The sequence below is a fragment of the Rana temporaria genome, chromosome 4, assembly GCF_905171775.1.
Source record: "Rana temporaria chromosome 4, aRanTem1.1, whole genome shotgun sequence".
Lineage (NCBI taxonomy): Eukaryota > Metazoa > Chordata > Amphibia > Anura > Ranidae > Rana > Rana temporaria.
In genome coordinates, this window is record NC_053492.1 from 465,544,625 (window position 1) to 465,560,234 (window position 15,610).

Consider the following 15,610-nt stretch of genomic DNA (forward strand, 5'->3'; position numbering starts at 1 on the left):
GCTCATCCCCGCAAGAGCTAACCCCCTCTTGGAAGTGTTCTCCCGAGGGCGTTACCTTGCGGCCACCAAGTGTATAACTTGGCCCTGCCCCCCGACTCGCCGCATCATTGATTTGATTGACAGCAGCAGGAGCCAATGGCTGCACTGCTATTAATCTATCCAATGAACAGCCGCCGAGCCGTTTGGACGCATTAAGGGGAAAAAACACGAAGGTTTACAACCACTTTAACTTCATGTTCATTGTTACGATGATGCTACCTATCCATCTTGTTATCTGTCGTCCTTTTCTCCTTTTTCCTTCCGTGTTTCCCAATCATCAGGGTGTTTTGCAATGAGTCCTCTCTTCGCATTAGGTGGCCAAAAGTATTCGAGTTTCAGCTTCAGAATCTGTCCTTCCAGTGAATACTCAGGGTTGATTTCTTTCAGGATTGACTGGTTTGATCTTCTTGCCGTCCAAGGAACTTTCAAGAGTCTTCTCCAACACCCTAATTCAAAAGCATCAATTTTTCGGCGATCGGCCTTCCTTATGGTCCAACTTTCACAGCCATAGGTTACTACTGGGAATACCATAGCTTTGACTATACAGCACTTTGTCTGTGCTTTTTATAATGTTGTCTAGGTTTGCCATTGCTTTCCTCCCATAAAGCAAGCAGGCTCTTAAAGCGGAGGTTCACCCAAAAGTGAACCTCCGCTTTTCGGAAACCCTCCCCCCCCTCCGGTGTCACATTTGACACCTTTCAGGGGGGAGGGGGCGCAGATACCTGTATAAAGCAGGTATTTGTACCACTTCCGGGTATAGACTCCCACGGGAGTCCAGCCCCTCCGCGTCACTCCGTGTTGTGTTCTGGGAAACACTCGGCTCCCAGAACACAGCGGGGATCAGTGGGAACTGCACAGCGCGACTCGTGCATGTTTTTTCAAGTCAGCAGCTGCAGTATTTGTAGCTGCTGGCTTTTAAAAAAAAAATTCAGGTGAACCCCCGCTTTAATTACATGGCTACAGTCACCGTCTGCTGTGATCTTGGAGCCTAGGAAGATAAAATCTGTGACTGTTTCCGTTTCTTCTCCTTCTATTTGCCAAGGAGTGATGGGACCGGGTTGCCATGATCTTAGTTTTCTTAAAGCGGAGGTTCACCCAAAAATCAACTTTCTGTCACTAGATCCAGCATACTGCTGACATCTGCAGTATGCTGGATTTTTTATTTTATTTTTTGTACTTATCGTTTTAGCCGTATTTCTTCTCCGGCCCTGAGCGGGGAATCCTTCGGGGAGTAGGCGTTCCTAAATCAAGCGCAGTTGATTGATGGGCTTGGATAGCGCGTCACGCCATCCGGAAATAGCCGACGTGACTCTCGGCTGCTTACGGCGCTATACGGCGCCCGCGCCTGCCGTGTAGAGCTGACTGCGCATGCGCCGTAAATTCCCGAGAGTCACGTCGGCTATTTTCGGAAGGTGTGACGCGCTATTGAAGCCCGTCAATCAACTGCGCTTGATTTAGGAACGCCTATACCCGGAAGGATACGCCGCTCGGTGCCGGAGAAGAAAGACCGTTAAAATGATAAGTACAAAAAAAAAAAAAATCCAGCATACTGCAGATGTCAGCAGTATGCTGTATCTAGTGACAGAAAGTTGATTTTTGGGTGAACCCCCACTTTAATGTTCAATTTCAGGCCAGCTTTTGCGTTCTCCTCTTTCACCTTCATTAATAGGCTCTTTAGTTCTTCTTCACTTTCTGCCATTAGTGTGGTATCGTCTGCATATCTCAGGTTGTTGATATTTCTCCCTTGCGTGCCCGGACAAGGGGGAGGGGCTATATATGACGAGGCATGGCGGGGAACACACAGCTATTCAAATGAAAGCTGTAATGTACATAGGTCACCCCAGAGGGGAATGTTCTTTTTCTCAACAAAAGTGGAGTTACTCTGTAAATTGTCTAGCCTGTGCTGGAAAATAGTGGTGCTTTCCACGGGGGAAAAAGTATCATTGTACAGCCTCCATGACAAACATGATGTTGCAATAGGAAACAATAATCTCCCTCTCTCGTTAAAAAAAAAAAAAAAAAAAGTTTATCTCCCAATCAATATAGGAACAGGTGTTTTCTATTTTATGAGTTATTGTGAATCCGTGTTCCGTCTTTTTGTGTTTACACATCCAATAAAAAAATTAAAGTGGAACTGATATTATTATTTTTTTTTTTTTTTTTTTTTATGTCTATTAAGAATTTTCATTCAAAAGGAAAAAAAATGTAATAACAAATATAGGAAATAGAAATAGGAGTAGTTTAGAATTCGCCTTGATACCGTGTTTCCCTGAAAATAAGCCCGGGTCTTATATTAATTTTGGCAACAAAAGACACAGTAGGGCTTATTTTCGGGGTAGGTCTTACCATGTAATGTGCTGTCTTCACTCCCTCTCTCTGCCTGACAGAAATCTCCAGTGTGAACTGAGTTAAAATTCTTGTAAAATCCTATAATTCACTCTATTACAGTATTATATAATGTACAATGTGTGTGTTTCTGTAATATAATTGTGCCAAATACCTTTGTTATAGCGCCGCTCTGCGGTTCTGTGACCCGTCGGAGATCTCTTCCCCGCAATTATATTACAGAAACACACACATTGTACATTATATATGTAGCACTACCCCCGGAGGAGCTGCTGGTTTGTTTTGGGTCTACGCTCTGGTTGCCACCCCCTGAAATTGGCTCAAAACCCTCCCTTGGTACAACTGGTATAGTGGAAATTGGACAGGAGGGACGGTAGGGGCCACATATACAGAAACTGATCCTCCCAATTTTCCTTCTGCAACCGCTAAAAGCTGGATCCTCCTCCTCCCCCTCCTGCCACCATTCAGCGGCTGCAGTGGGGAAATGTTCCTTATGCTATTCAAAATTGTAAAATTCGAAACTTTGAACCATTTAATTTCATTGTGGCTCGCAAACGGTTACCAAATCACTTAGCGTGAAGTTCTACCCAAAAGTGGAAGTTCCGCTTATATGCTTCCTTCCCCCCTCTAGTCCCACACTTGGCACCTTTCAGGGGGGAGGGGGTACTGGAATGTGACCGGGAGGCCGCACTGGTCCCCTGGAGCATTGGGGGGGAGGGGTCAGCATCGCGGTTCTACACCAGTGGTTGGGGGGTTGGTGTGTGGTAAAAATAGGTCTCACATGATCAGAAAACGACTTCTGGTCGATATTCTAAGACAGGGGTCTCAAACTGGCGGCCCTCCAGTTGTTGCGAAACTACAAATCCCATGAGGCATTGCAAGGCTGACAGTTACAAGCATGACTCCCACAGGCAGAGGCATGACGGGACTTGTAGTTTCGCAAACAGCTGGAGGGTTGACAGTTTGAGACCCCTGCTCTAAGACCAGAAGCTGTTAGGGACAACTTAGGGACAACATGTACAAGTATATAAGAGGTCCATACAGTGGACTTGGTGTTGAGTTATTCACTTTACGGTCAACACTGAGGACAAGGGGGCACTCTTTACGTCTAGAGGAAAAGAGATTTCACCTCCAAATACGGAAAGGTTTCTTCACAGTAAGAGCTGTGAAAATGTGGAACAGACTCCCTCCAGAGGTGGTTCTGGCCAGCTCAGTAGATTGCTTTAAGAAAGGCCTGGATACTTTCCTTAATGTACATAAAATAACTGAGTACTAAGATTTGTAGGTAAAGTTGATCCGGGGTAAATCCGATTGCCTCTCGGGGGATCAGGAAGGAATTTTTTTCCCTGCTGTAGCAAATTGGATCATGCTCTGCTGGGGTTTTTTGCCTTCCTCTGGATCAACTGTGGGTATGAAGTTGGGTGTATAGGATTGTACTGTGTTTTTTATTTTGTTTGTTTATTTTTTGTGGTTGAACTGGATGGACTTGTGTCTTTTTTCAGCCTGACTAACTATGTAACTATGTAACTTTGTCTCTACGCCGATGGGTGCAATTGAATACCTTCCAAGCACAAACATATATGCAGTGCTGTGAAAAAAGTCTACTTTCATGATGCTGCGTACATGTGCTAAGTTGTCCTCAGGAGTGCCGTCAAACACCAGAGCTTACTGGTTGAGAAACGTATTCTACAGACTTTACACATAGATGAAAATGTTTTTGCAAACATATACTGCTTCTATCGACCTGTAATTCATGATAAACTAGCTGGACCAGCACTGGGATTTGATTATGACATAAAACCATAGGTCTGATATTTTGTGAATGTAATAGTTGGCACAACTACCCTTTAAATATTGTATGGCATCACTATTGTTTTATCTTTTGCCATGCAGTTTTGTTTTATAGCGCTATTTTGTACTGGTAATGTTTCTCCATAATCTTGGTAGATAATAATTTCCGGTCCCGTTCGGATTAGGCAGGCACCAGAAATGTATTTTTGGAATGGTGATGGAGCCCATAAAAAACTATTGTTGGTTGTTTCCCCCTGCATTCTGGAGGCTTCCAGAACATAGAGGGCTGGAAAGTCAAATAGGCTGCATGAAGATTAAGTGTGCTTCTGCCAATCCCTGGAGCGGTGTGTCCAGTAGGTGACTGGAGGGGAACATAAATAATCCGGGGTCTGGAGCAGCCCGAGTCTAGTGATGCTAGGGTGTCAGCAAGGAAGGTCTCAAAGGTTGTCCCCGGCATCGACAGTCTATTGCAGCAAATGTAGTAGCATTGATGCAGGAGTTTCAGGCTGGTCAAAGTTTCAGCATGGGGAACGATGGCACCATTGTATGTAGCATGGCCGAGCTACGGCTGACAGTAATAGAACAAGGTGTCTATGGCCTGTGAATGCCTTTATAGGCAGGTGACAGGTGCAGTGCATAAACACTGAATTTAAGGAAACCGCCGGTTCGCGGCGCACTTCCGCGTTCCACGGTGAAACGCATGCGGCGCCAGGCAATGACGTCATCACGTGGTCGCAGTAATGCGTTCCAGCGAGGAACGCACTATGGAAATGGACAGCGTGAGGAGCGTCTGCTACAAGGAGCAGAAGTGCTAGATGGCTAGATGCTCCTGACATCCCCATTGTTTGTGGCTTAAAGACTGTTCAAAGAAGTTTAGCCTAGTGAAGCATGGCCTTTAACGCCTCTGCAGTTACAGATTCTATAAGCAATAAATAAATATAACAAAAATATCCCCAAGACCGTTTAATGGAGCTAGAGTGAATGGACTGTTGCCTGTGTGATTGGTAGCCTCTGGAAAGAACCAGTTAAAATCAGGAGAGCCAATGGGGGTACTGCTACATTAACATTACCTGAAAAGTGAAGTTTGTATCTAGATGGAACCCATTATGCACAATGTTATAAATTTTACATGTTATATGTAAAAAATAAATACAATTTTAATATTAAAAAAGGACAGGTAGTCTCAGATGTGTAAGTAGGTTTTTTTTATCGGTCATTTTACATTAATGTCCCACACTCCACTTGAGTGCTTTCGTCATATACCACTTCCTCCCAGTCTGAATATAGATATCAGATATTCCAACCGCTAACAACCACAAAACAAGACAATACTCATTTGTTTGCTGAACATGAACTGTTTATTGGAACAACAATACAGTTAAAGAGGAGGTTCCCCCCTCCTGCTCATATTACTCTAAGGCCTCGTACACGATAGGATAGCCAGAGGACAACGGTCTAAAGGACCGTTGTCTTAGGTTAACCGATGAAGCTGACGGATGGTCCGTCACGCCTACACACCATAGGTTAAATAACTGATCGTGTCAGAATGCGGTGACGTAAAACACAACGACGTGCTGAAAAAAACAAAGTTCAATGCTTCCAAGCATGCATCGACTTGATTCTGAGCATGCATGGGTTTTTAACCAATGCTTTTGCATACTAACGATCGGTTTTGACCTATCGGTTAGGCGTCCATTGGTTAAATTTTAAAGCAAGTTCCTATTTTTTTAAACAAAGGTTAAATAACCTATGGGGCCCACACACGATCGGTTTTGACCGATGAAAATGGTCCTTCAGACTGGTGTCCTCTGGCTATCCTATCGTGTGTACGAGGCCTAACAATACACCTGTAACCAGAAACCTAATTAACATGAGCTAATTAACGAATCCCTTAAAGCAGCCGATGTGACTCCGTGCCCTCCTGGGCATTGTTATGATTAATCAGGATTTCACTACAGGTCAAACTTGTAACCGAGCTTCACACAGTAGATGATACATTATCAAAAGTATATACACAGGACACCTTCTCACAATAGTAGGAGCTCCAGTTGGAGTCGGCAAGTCTCCTACATTGTACAGAGGCCAATGTGATCAGCTGTCTCAACTAACATGTTGAGTTCAGAATCAAACAAACCAAGAATAGTCTTTATATATATCCCGGGAGAAATTGTGGGTAAATATGACTGTCCCAGTTTAAGTAATCCAAGACATATTTTCTCAGTCACCCTGTGCCAGGATGGCACAGGGTAACTTACACATAAGAGATGCATGGGGAGCTGAAACAAAGGTTTCCCAACCTTTCCAAGGGATTCTGGGTTCCACTGGCCCTCCCGTCACATCCCTGCCCCCAAGGGGCTTCCAATCTAAAGACCCCATCTCATATGCATGTACTAAAGCCAATTTAGATATGTGCTAATTAACCTACCAGCATGACTATGTTTTCTAAAAACAATGTAGTTATTATTGTCATTAATATTCTGTATTTTTCTTAATGTGTTTCAGCGGGGCAGCTGGCTGGGAACTCCTCAGTAGAGATGTATCGTCAAGTGCTTCTGGCTGGTTGCCGCTGTGTTGAACTGGACTGCTGGAAAGGCAGAACCGCAGACGAGGAGCCGGTCATTACTCATGGCTTTACCATGACTACTGAAATATTATTTAAGGTATAACACTTTGTCATTGTTATTATTATACCAGTTTGCGTAATGCTTTATTAGCTCATCCGTGATCTGGACAAGCTATACTTTCCAACATTATGTATAGGATCCACGACCTTTGAAGAATGAACAAGTTCATAAACAGGGACATTATACTACATACTACTACTATACTACATTATACTCACAATAACAGAATCGGGATTTGGATGATCATTATATATTTCACATATGAAAATCAAAGTTCACTGGATCATTAAAGGCAACCTTTTTTGTTTTGTTTTTTAATCCAAAGATTTTGATCCAAGGGTTTGGTAAATGTTCGGGTAAAGGTTTGTCTGAAAGGGAGGGGGTCTGACTTGTAACATGGCTGACCTAATATGGCCTATTCGGTCAACAACCTTTTTTTTTTTTTTTTTAATCTAAGGGTTTGATAGGATTATCCCACTTGAATCTTTTGAGCACTGTAGCTGCTCCCAATCGAGGTGGTTGCTGCATCCATAATAGTTCCCTAAATAGTGTGGTGATGGCTCTAACTATTCTTGGTGGGATAATAATTGATGAATTATGAAGAAAGTAAAGTACTGTGTTTCCCCGAAAATAAGCCCGGGTCGTATATAAATTGTTTAAATAAAAGACCCAGTAGGGCTTATTTTCGGACTAGGGCTTGTCATGTGCTGTCTTCTCTGACCTCCCTGCATGTCAGAAATCCCCAGTGGACAGTCGAAGGGACTTAAATGTCAGTACAATTATAAAATGCACTGCATTACAGCCCTATACAATGTAAATTGTTCACCGTACCTTTCGGCAGTGCCTTCCTCGGCGCTTCCGTGACCCGCCTGATCAGTCTTCCATGCTCCGAGCACTGCAGAGTGAGGGGGACCCGAGATCCCCCGCTGACAGCTGGCAGAAGGAGAGCAGTGGGGAATGCGCTGAGCGCCGCTCGGTGCTTCCATATACCACCTGAATGGTCTTTTATTGCTCCGTGCACTGCAGAGAGAGGGGGCCTGAGATCCCCCACTGACAGCTGGCAGAAGAGGAGGAGAGCAGCAGGGGATCAGCTGAGTAGCGCCGCAACAAAGGTATTCAGCACAAATACATACACAGTCTAGACCACACAACACAAACCTTCCAAACTGGGGCTTATATTGCAGCCCTCCTCGAAAATCACAGTAGGCCTTATTTTCGGGGTAGGTCTTACTTTGGGGAAACACGGTAATTGCGGCATTAAGATTATTTTTGGCAAATTTACCCTCCCCATCAGAAAAAGAGAACGTTTTCGCCATACCTGTGTTTTGTCTTGAAACCTCACTAGAAGATAAGCCACAATCTAGGGGAAGCAGCACCACCTTTAACTAGTTAAATAAGAGGCTCCAAATGGCTGCCAGAAACAGTAAAGACTTACATCACTTCCTGAAAAGAAGAGGTAGCGTCACCCAGCAGAAGGGTGTCATTTCATAGGCAACCTTTCGAGTTAAGTGGACACTTGCCCTGCTGACGATGGAAGTGAACCAACATGAGCTGTGCACCAAACCCTAACCCTCTGTGCTAAATCTAAAACTTCATCCTAATCCAAGCTGTACTGTAATTCAGTCGATAGCATTTTCTGCTGATAGCTCAGTGCAGAGCACAGAACTATAGGCAAAAGCCTGAGGCTTGAGTGTGATGGCGCTCAGCAGGACAGAGTATACAGATGTGGGTATTCTATTTTAGAAGCTATTTTAGGTTGATGTTTGGTTCAAGGATTGAGTTGGATTCATTTCAGTTCTAGGGTTAGGTTTTTAGGAGTTATGTTGCCTACTCGGGTACCAGTTTAGAGGTTTTCCTTAGGGTAGGGGTCAGGGGTTAGGTATTAGGGTAAGGGTTAAATGTTCAGATAAAGGTTAAGCATTAAAAGAACACTAAAGTAAAACAATTTTTTTTTGTAAAATAACAAACATGTTATACTTACCTCCACTATGCAGCTCGTTTTGCACAGAGTGTCCCCGAACCCTGTCTTCTGGGGTCCCTCAGCGGCTGTCTCGGCTCCTCCTCGCAAGAGCTTTCCACCTTCATGCGAGTGAGCTTGCATTTTGAAAAGATTTTGTGGGCGCGCTCCCGTGATACAGCGGCGGGCATAGCCGCCGACTGTATCACTCGGCCCCGCCCCCCGACCGGCCGCGTCATCGGATGTGATTGACAGCAGCGCCAGCCAATGGCTGCGCTGATATCAATCCGTCCAGCCTAGCCAATCAACGGGCAGGCTGGGAACCGAAGAAGATCACGGGGACGCGCGTGGGACTTTCGAGGGGTGAGGTAAATAAAACAGGGGTTCGGGTGGGGGGGGGGGGGGGCGGTACCGTTGGATATTTTTTTTCACCTTAATGCATAGGATGCGTTAAGGTGAAAAAACATTTACCTTTACAACCCCTTTAAGGTATAGACTAGGAGATAAGTGGTGGTTAAATAAGTGAAGTGTGAAGGCACAGTTTTAGGCGTTAAAGCGGGAGTTCACCCATTTATTAAATTTTTTTTTTCTCCCCTTAGATTCCTGCTCGTTCGGTCTAGGGGAATTGGCTATTTGTATTAAAATATGAGCAGTACTTACCCGTTTTCGAGATGCATCTTCTTCCGTCGCTTCCGGGTATGGGTCTTCGGGAGCGGGCGTTCCTTCTTGATTGACAGTCTTCCGAGAGGCTTCCGACGGTCGCATCCATCGCGTCACTCGTAGCCGAAAGAAGCCGAACGTCGGTGCGGCTCTATACTGCGCCTGCGCACCGACGTTCGGCTTCTTTCGGAAAATCGTGACGCGATGGATGCGACCGTCGGAAGCCTCTCGGAAGACTGTCAATCAAGAAGGAACGCCCATTCCCGCAGCCCATACCCGGAAGCGACGGAGAGGATGCATCTCGTAAACGGGTAAGTACTGCACATATTTTAAAACAAATAGCCGATTCCCCTAGAGAAAACGAGCAGGAATCTAAGGGGAAAAAGTGCCCTCTAAGGGTGAACCCCCGCTTTAACTAAGGATGAGCTTGGGTTCGGTCCAAACCTGCTAGTTAGTTGTCATTGCTGGGCCAATGAGCTGAGATCCCCTGCCCCACAGCTAAATGTATCTGAAGGGTAGGGGGTGGTTCGTGACATGGTTGACCTAATATGGCCATATTAGGTCAATGATGATGCTCTAATAGAGTCATGTGACTGACCACATTAGGTTAATGATGTCACAAGTATCCTCGCCCCTTTGTGTTTCGTCAGCTCTAGGGTGGATAATCTTGGCCCAGCAATGACTGCTAGCTTCCAGGTTTAGATGAACTTGAGTTCTCATTAAAGTCCATGGAAAGCATTAGGGGGAAGAGACCAGTTCTTACAGGCTCACAATTGCCTAAAATACACCTGAAAAAACGCTCTAGATCACTTGATTTGAGCCTAAAAAAAACGCCTCAAAAGTAGCACAGATAGCTTTTGGCACTTCGAGCTTTGAGCTACAGGTGTCTGAGTGCTCACATGTGAACCTTTGTAATATATGGCATGTGAACCTTTGTAATATATGGCATTTTGGATATTGAGAATATTTGAGAGAAAGTAAAAAACCGCAACACTCTCTTGCTGTTGACCAGCCAGGCTTACCATTTGCTTTTTTTACACTTGTACCAGTATTCTGAACTACTTGGCAGTAGTGTATTTAGGTTTTGTGCTGCCCTAGGCCTGACTAAACTCATGCACCCCCTAATTTAAATATGACCCATCCCTTCCTGTCAAGGCCACACCCCTTTCTTTTTAAGACCCACCCTGAAATTTTGGAGTGGGGACACTAGTTCTGAGGGCCTGGGGGGGGGGGGGCGCAAAGGATTCCCTTAATTTGCATAATTTCCTCTCACTTCCTGTTTGGCTATGGGGCAGGAAGTGAAGGGAAATCTCTGCAATGAGACAGGGATGGTAAAAAAAAAAATAACTGAAAGGGGCTATAACCCTCTCTTAGGCTGGATTCACACCTATGCATTTTTGGTGCTTTTTGCATTTTGCAGATTTGCACTACAGTCCATTTAACATGGTTTCCTTTGGAACATGTTCTGTAGTGCAAATCTGCAAAATGCTAAAAGCACTAAAACTGCATAGGTGTGAATCCAGCCTTACTCTATCCAAAATGATTAAAAAAAAAAGTTGTTGCCTATAGTTCTACTTTAAGCACAAAATGATGATCATTTTATGGAGAGGACTAAGGCTGGATTCACACCTAGGCAGTTTTAGGGGTTTTTGCATTTTGCAGATTTGCACTACAGAATGTGTTCCATAGAAAACCATGAACTGTAGTGCAAATCCGAAAAATTCAAAAAGCACTAAAACTGCATAGGTGTGAATCCAGCCTAAGAAACTATAACCATGCCAATGGTGCAGCATAAAACATATAGCACAGTGAGGAAGGTTTGTGGTCCAGGATGATAGGACAGTCAAAATTACAAGCAGCGGCTCCCCCCCCCCCCCCCACAGTTGCGGAATCGGAATGCCAACCACCCGCATATACTGGAAGCAGTGCGGCCGCTTTAGACTCATTTGACTCTCAGCCCAGTCCGCCCCATAAGACTAGCGCTACACTAACAGTGAAGCGCAAGCCGGTGGGGACTCTTTCCGTGCTGCCCCCCCCCGCAAAGTGCTGCCCTAGGCCTGGGGCTTGTTGGCCTAGGCCAGGATACCGCGCTGCTACTTGGGTTTCTTCTTGCACTGGGATCCATTGTTTTTTGAAGACCAAGCAGCGCTCCCTATCGCATACCTCCCAACATTTAAAAAGTCCACTGCGGGACAGTTGTTGAGCGGAGAGGGTGGATGCCTCTCACCTGTGGACACAATCAGTCATCGTCGCGCCGCTATGGTTCCTCCTCTAGCAGTACTGCCCATTCAGTTCCGCCCGCCTCCTCCTTCAGCTCCGCCCGCCTTCTCCTTCAGCTCCACCCGCCTCCTCCTTCAGCTCCACCCGCCTTCTCCTTCAGCTCCGCCCACCTCCTTCTTCAGTACTTCAGTACTGCCCATTCAGCTCCGCCCGGCTCCTCCTTCAGCTCTGCCCGCCTTCTCCTTCAGCTCCACCCGCCTCCTCCTTCAGTACTGCCCATTCAGCTCTGCTCGCCTGAGCGGGGGGGGGGGGGGTTGCTTGCAGTTCTTGAGCTCGGATCATCAGTGCGGGAAATTTAACCCTTTTGCGGGACTGCGGGAATATGCAGTGAGTGCGGGAAAATCCCGCAGAATCCGCGCTTGTTGGGAGGTATACTATTGCAGAGCCAGTGGTTTCTCAACCAGTGTTCCATTGAACCCTAGGGTTCCTCCAGAGGTTGCTCGGAGTTCCTTGAGCAATGAGCACTTTCTGCTTCTCAGATAAGTTCCCACTCACACCATTGATCTTTTTAGCTATCTGTAAGAGGGGGTAAGTCCGTCAGACTTTTTCCATCGGAGATTCCGATCGTGTGTACGGGGCATTAGACGCTTTGGGGCTGCAGGGCCGGTAATAGGATCTGGCCATCGGAGGTCCCAAGTGCACAACAGGCAGCAGAGGAAATTGAGTTAACATCCCTGAATCATCAGACGACTTTAGAAATAAAATCAAGCTTTACAGATGCATTTCAAAAAGCTCTGAATCACAGTTTGTAGTGACTTGTGTCGCTGAAGCTGTGGGAAGCAGAAGATTTTTGGTATAGCAGAACACTAAAAAAATTAATACCTCCTGAAACCAGCGAGAGGACATCAGTCGCTAATACGGAACAAGATTATGTGAATTTTAAACTTCATCTGCTTGCTTTCAAATTCAGAAGTAATTGGAATCTTAGGAAGCAGACCAGAGATTGACTGATTGGTCATGCACACTTCTACTTGTGTCACTTATTAAACTCTGTCCAGGAGGAATAAGCAGTGCCTAGTGCCTTTATTAGAGATGATTGAGAGATCCTTCTTTTACTCTGTATTATGTTGGTTGATTCATACAACATTTGTCTTTTTTGATGGTCTATTTTTAATATTTCTTTCCTAAAGCTATAATTTAACCCCTCCCAGCAGCCCCTTTACCTGGGCCCTAATGTCGGGAGGTGGAGAGGATTTCTCAATCACTGCGATTGGAAATCACGGTGGTCACATGATTGGGAGCAAATCCCATTGGCTCTCAAACATAATCAGAGGCATCCTTGACAGCTCAGTCACTGTGCTGGGAGTGTGCTCTCAGCACAGAAACTTCAGCCATCATGTCCAAGGGTTCATGCATTAGCCATCATGTCCATGGGTTCATGCATTAGCCATCATGTCTAAGGGTTCATGCATCAGCCATCATGTCCAAGGGTTCATGCATCAGCCATCATATCCAAGGGTTCATGCATCAGCCATCATGTCCAAGGGTTCATGCATCAGCCATTGTGTTAGGGTTCATGCATCAGCCATCATGTCCAAGGGTTCATGCATCAGCCATCATGTCCAAGGGTTCATGCATCACCCATCATGTCCAAGGGTTCATGCATCAGTCATCATGTCCAAGGGTTCATGCATTAGCAATAATATCCAAGGGTTCATGCATCAGCCATCATATACAAGGGTTTATGCATTAGCAATCATATCCAAGGGTTCATGCATCAGTCATCATGTCTAAGGGTTCATGCATCAGCCATCGTGTCCAAGGGTTCATGCATTAGCAATCATATCCAAGGGTTCATGCATCAGCCATCATATCCAAGGGTTCATGCATCAGCCATCATGTCTAAGGCCCCATACACACGAGAGGATTTATCCGCGGATACGGTCCAGCGGACAGTATCCGCGGATAAATCCTCTCGAGGATTTCAGTAGATTTCTATGCGATGGCGTGTACACACCATCGCATTGAAATCCGCGCCGAAATCCTCTGGCGATGACGTGTCGCGCCGTCGCCGCGATTATGACGCGGCGACGGGCGCGACGCTGTCATATAAGGAATTCCACGCATGCGTCAAATCATTACGACGCGTGCGGGGAATCCCTTTGGACGGATGGATCCGGTGAGTCTGTACAGACGAGCGGATCCATCCTTTGGGATGGACTTCAGCAGATGGATTTGTTGAGCATGTCAGCAAATATTCATCTGCTGGAAATCCATCCCAGGGGAGATTTATCCGAGGATAAATATCCGCCGGAGTGTACACACCATAGAATCTATCCGCTGAAACCCATTTGATGGGATTTATCTGCGGATAGATTCTATGGTGTGTATGGGGCCTTAGGGTTCATGCATCAGCCATCATGTCCAAGGGTTCATGCATCAGCCATCATGTATAAAGGGTTCATGCATCAGCCATCATGTCCAAGAGTTCATGCATCAGCCATCATGTCCAAGGGTTCATGCATCAGCCATCATGTCCAAGGGTTCATGCATCAGCCATCATGTCTAAGGGTTCATGCATCAGCCATAACGTCCAAGGGTTCATGCATCAGCCATAACGTCCAAGGGTTCATGCATCAGCCATCATGTCCAAGGGTTCATGCATCAGCCATCATGTATAAGGGTTCATGCATCAGCCATCATGTATAAGGGTTCATGCATTAGCCATCATGTCCAAGGGTTCATGCATCAGCCATCATGTTCAAGGGTTCATGCATCAGCCATCATGTCCAAGGGTTCATGCATCAGCCATCGTGTCTAAGGGTTCATGCATCAGCCATCATGTCTAAGGGTTCATGCATCAGCCATAACGTCCAAGGGTTCATGCATCAGCCATAACATCCAAGGATTCATGCATCAGCCATCATGTCCAAGGGTTTATGCATCAGCCATCATGTATAAGGGTTCATGCATTAGCCATCATGTCCAAGGGTTCATGCATCAGCCATCATGTCCAAGGGTTCATGCATCAGCCATCATGTCCAAGGGTTTATGCATCAGCCATCGTGTATAAGGGTTCATACATTAGCCATCATGTCCAAGGGTTCATGCATCAGCCATCATGTTCAAGGGTTCATGCATCAGCCATCATGCATCCATATGTGTGGCTTGTGGGTGTTTAGATGGCTCCTGCCCTATTACACAGTGTCTCTTAAAGTGGTAGTAAACCCTTACATATAACAAGTGAAGTATTTTTAACCATGACTTTTATTTGCAGGAAGTTATAGAAGCTATCGCAGAGTGTGCATTTAAGACCTCGCCGTTCCCAATTCTGCTGTCTTTTGAAAATCATGTGGACTCGTAAGTAGTAAGATTTTTTTTTTAGATTGATATATATTTAAGTCTATAAATCATGAGTATAAATAATTAAATATAATATATTATCTGTATGCAAATAGCCCCCCCCCCCCCAGATAAGCTTTGCTGGGACCACAGTGCCTCCTAGCTGGTTTCCTCCCAGGTTTCTGCCCCAGGAGGCAGAGCCCCTGAACAGCGGGTCTCCTCCTGCAGAACTGGACCCAGGAACACTGCCTCTGCTGCTTAGGCCTTAGACTATTAATTGCCTCTCTCACCACCATCTGGGCACACCCACCCGGAGATTGGCTGGAGTTCCATAAATATTCAGGCTGTAGACCAGTGGTGGCCCGTCCATTAGGGGCACAGGGGCACTGCCCCCTTAATCCATATGCCCAGCCCCTAACCTACATGCAGGGAACTGGATGCATGTATTCCAATTAAATGTTTTTTTTTTTAGAAGCACATGATTAGAGCCGGAAAAGGGTGGGCTCGGGGCACAGTGAGCCCACCCAGTTGTAATATTCCCTAATGTCTTCCTGTTTCTCCTCCCAGCCAATCAGGAATCAGGTCATGAGTCCTAACTCCTGATTGGCCATGAGGAGAAGTGACCGCTGGG

General features: G+C 45.7%; 1 protein-coding gene across 1 annotated transcript in view; it reads left to right on the forward strand.

Moving 5' to 3' along the window:
* The window catches only part of PLCB1 (phospholipase C beta 1), an 825,411-nt gene that overhangs the window by 576,907 nt on the left and 232,894 nt on the right, over nt 1–15,610 (forward strand). Inside the window, exons 11-12 of the mRNA XM_040351701.1 lie at nt 6,679–6,836; nt 14,915–14,997. Of these exons, the coding sequence (XP_040207635.1) occupies nt 6,679–6,836; nt 14,915–14,997 (241 nt within the window). The remainder of the gene's footprint in view (nt 1–6,678; nt 6,837–14,914; nt 14,998–15,610) is intronic.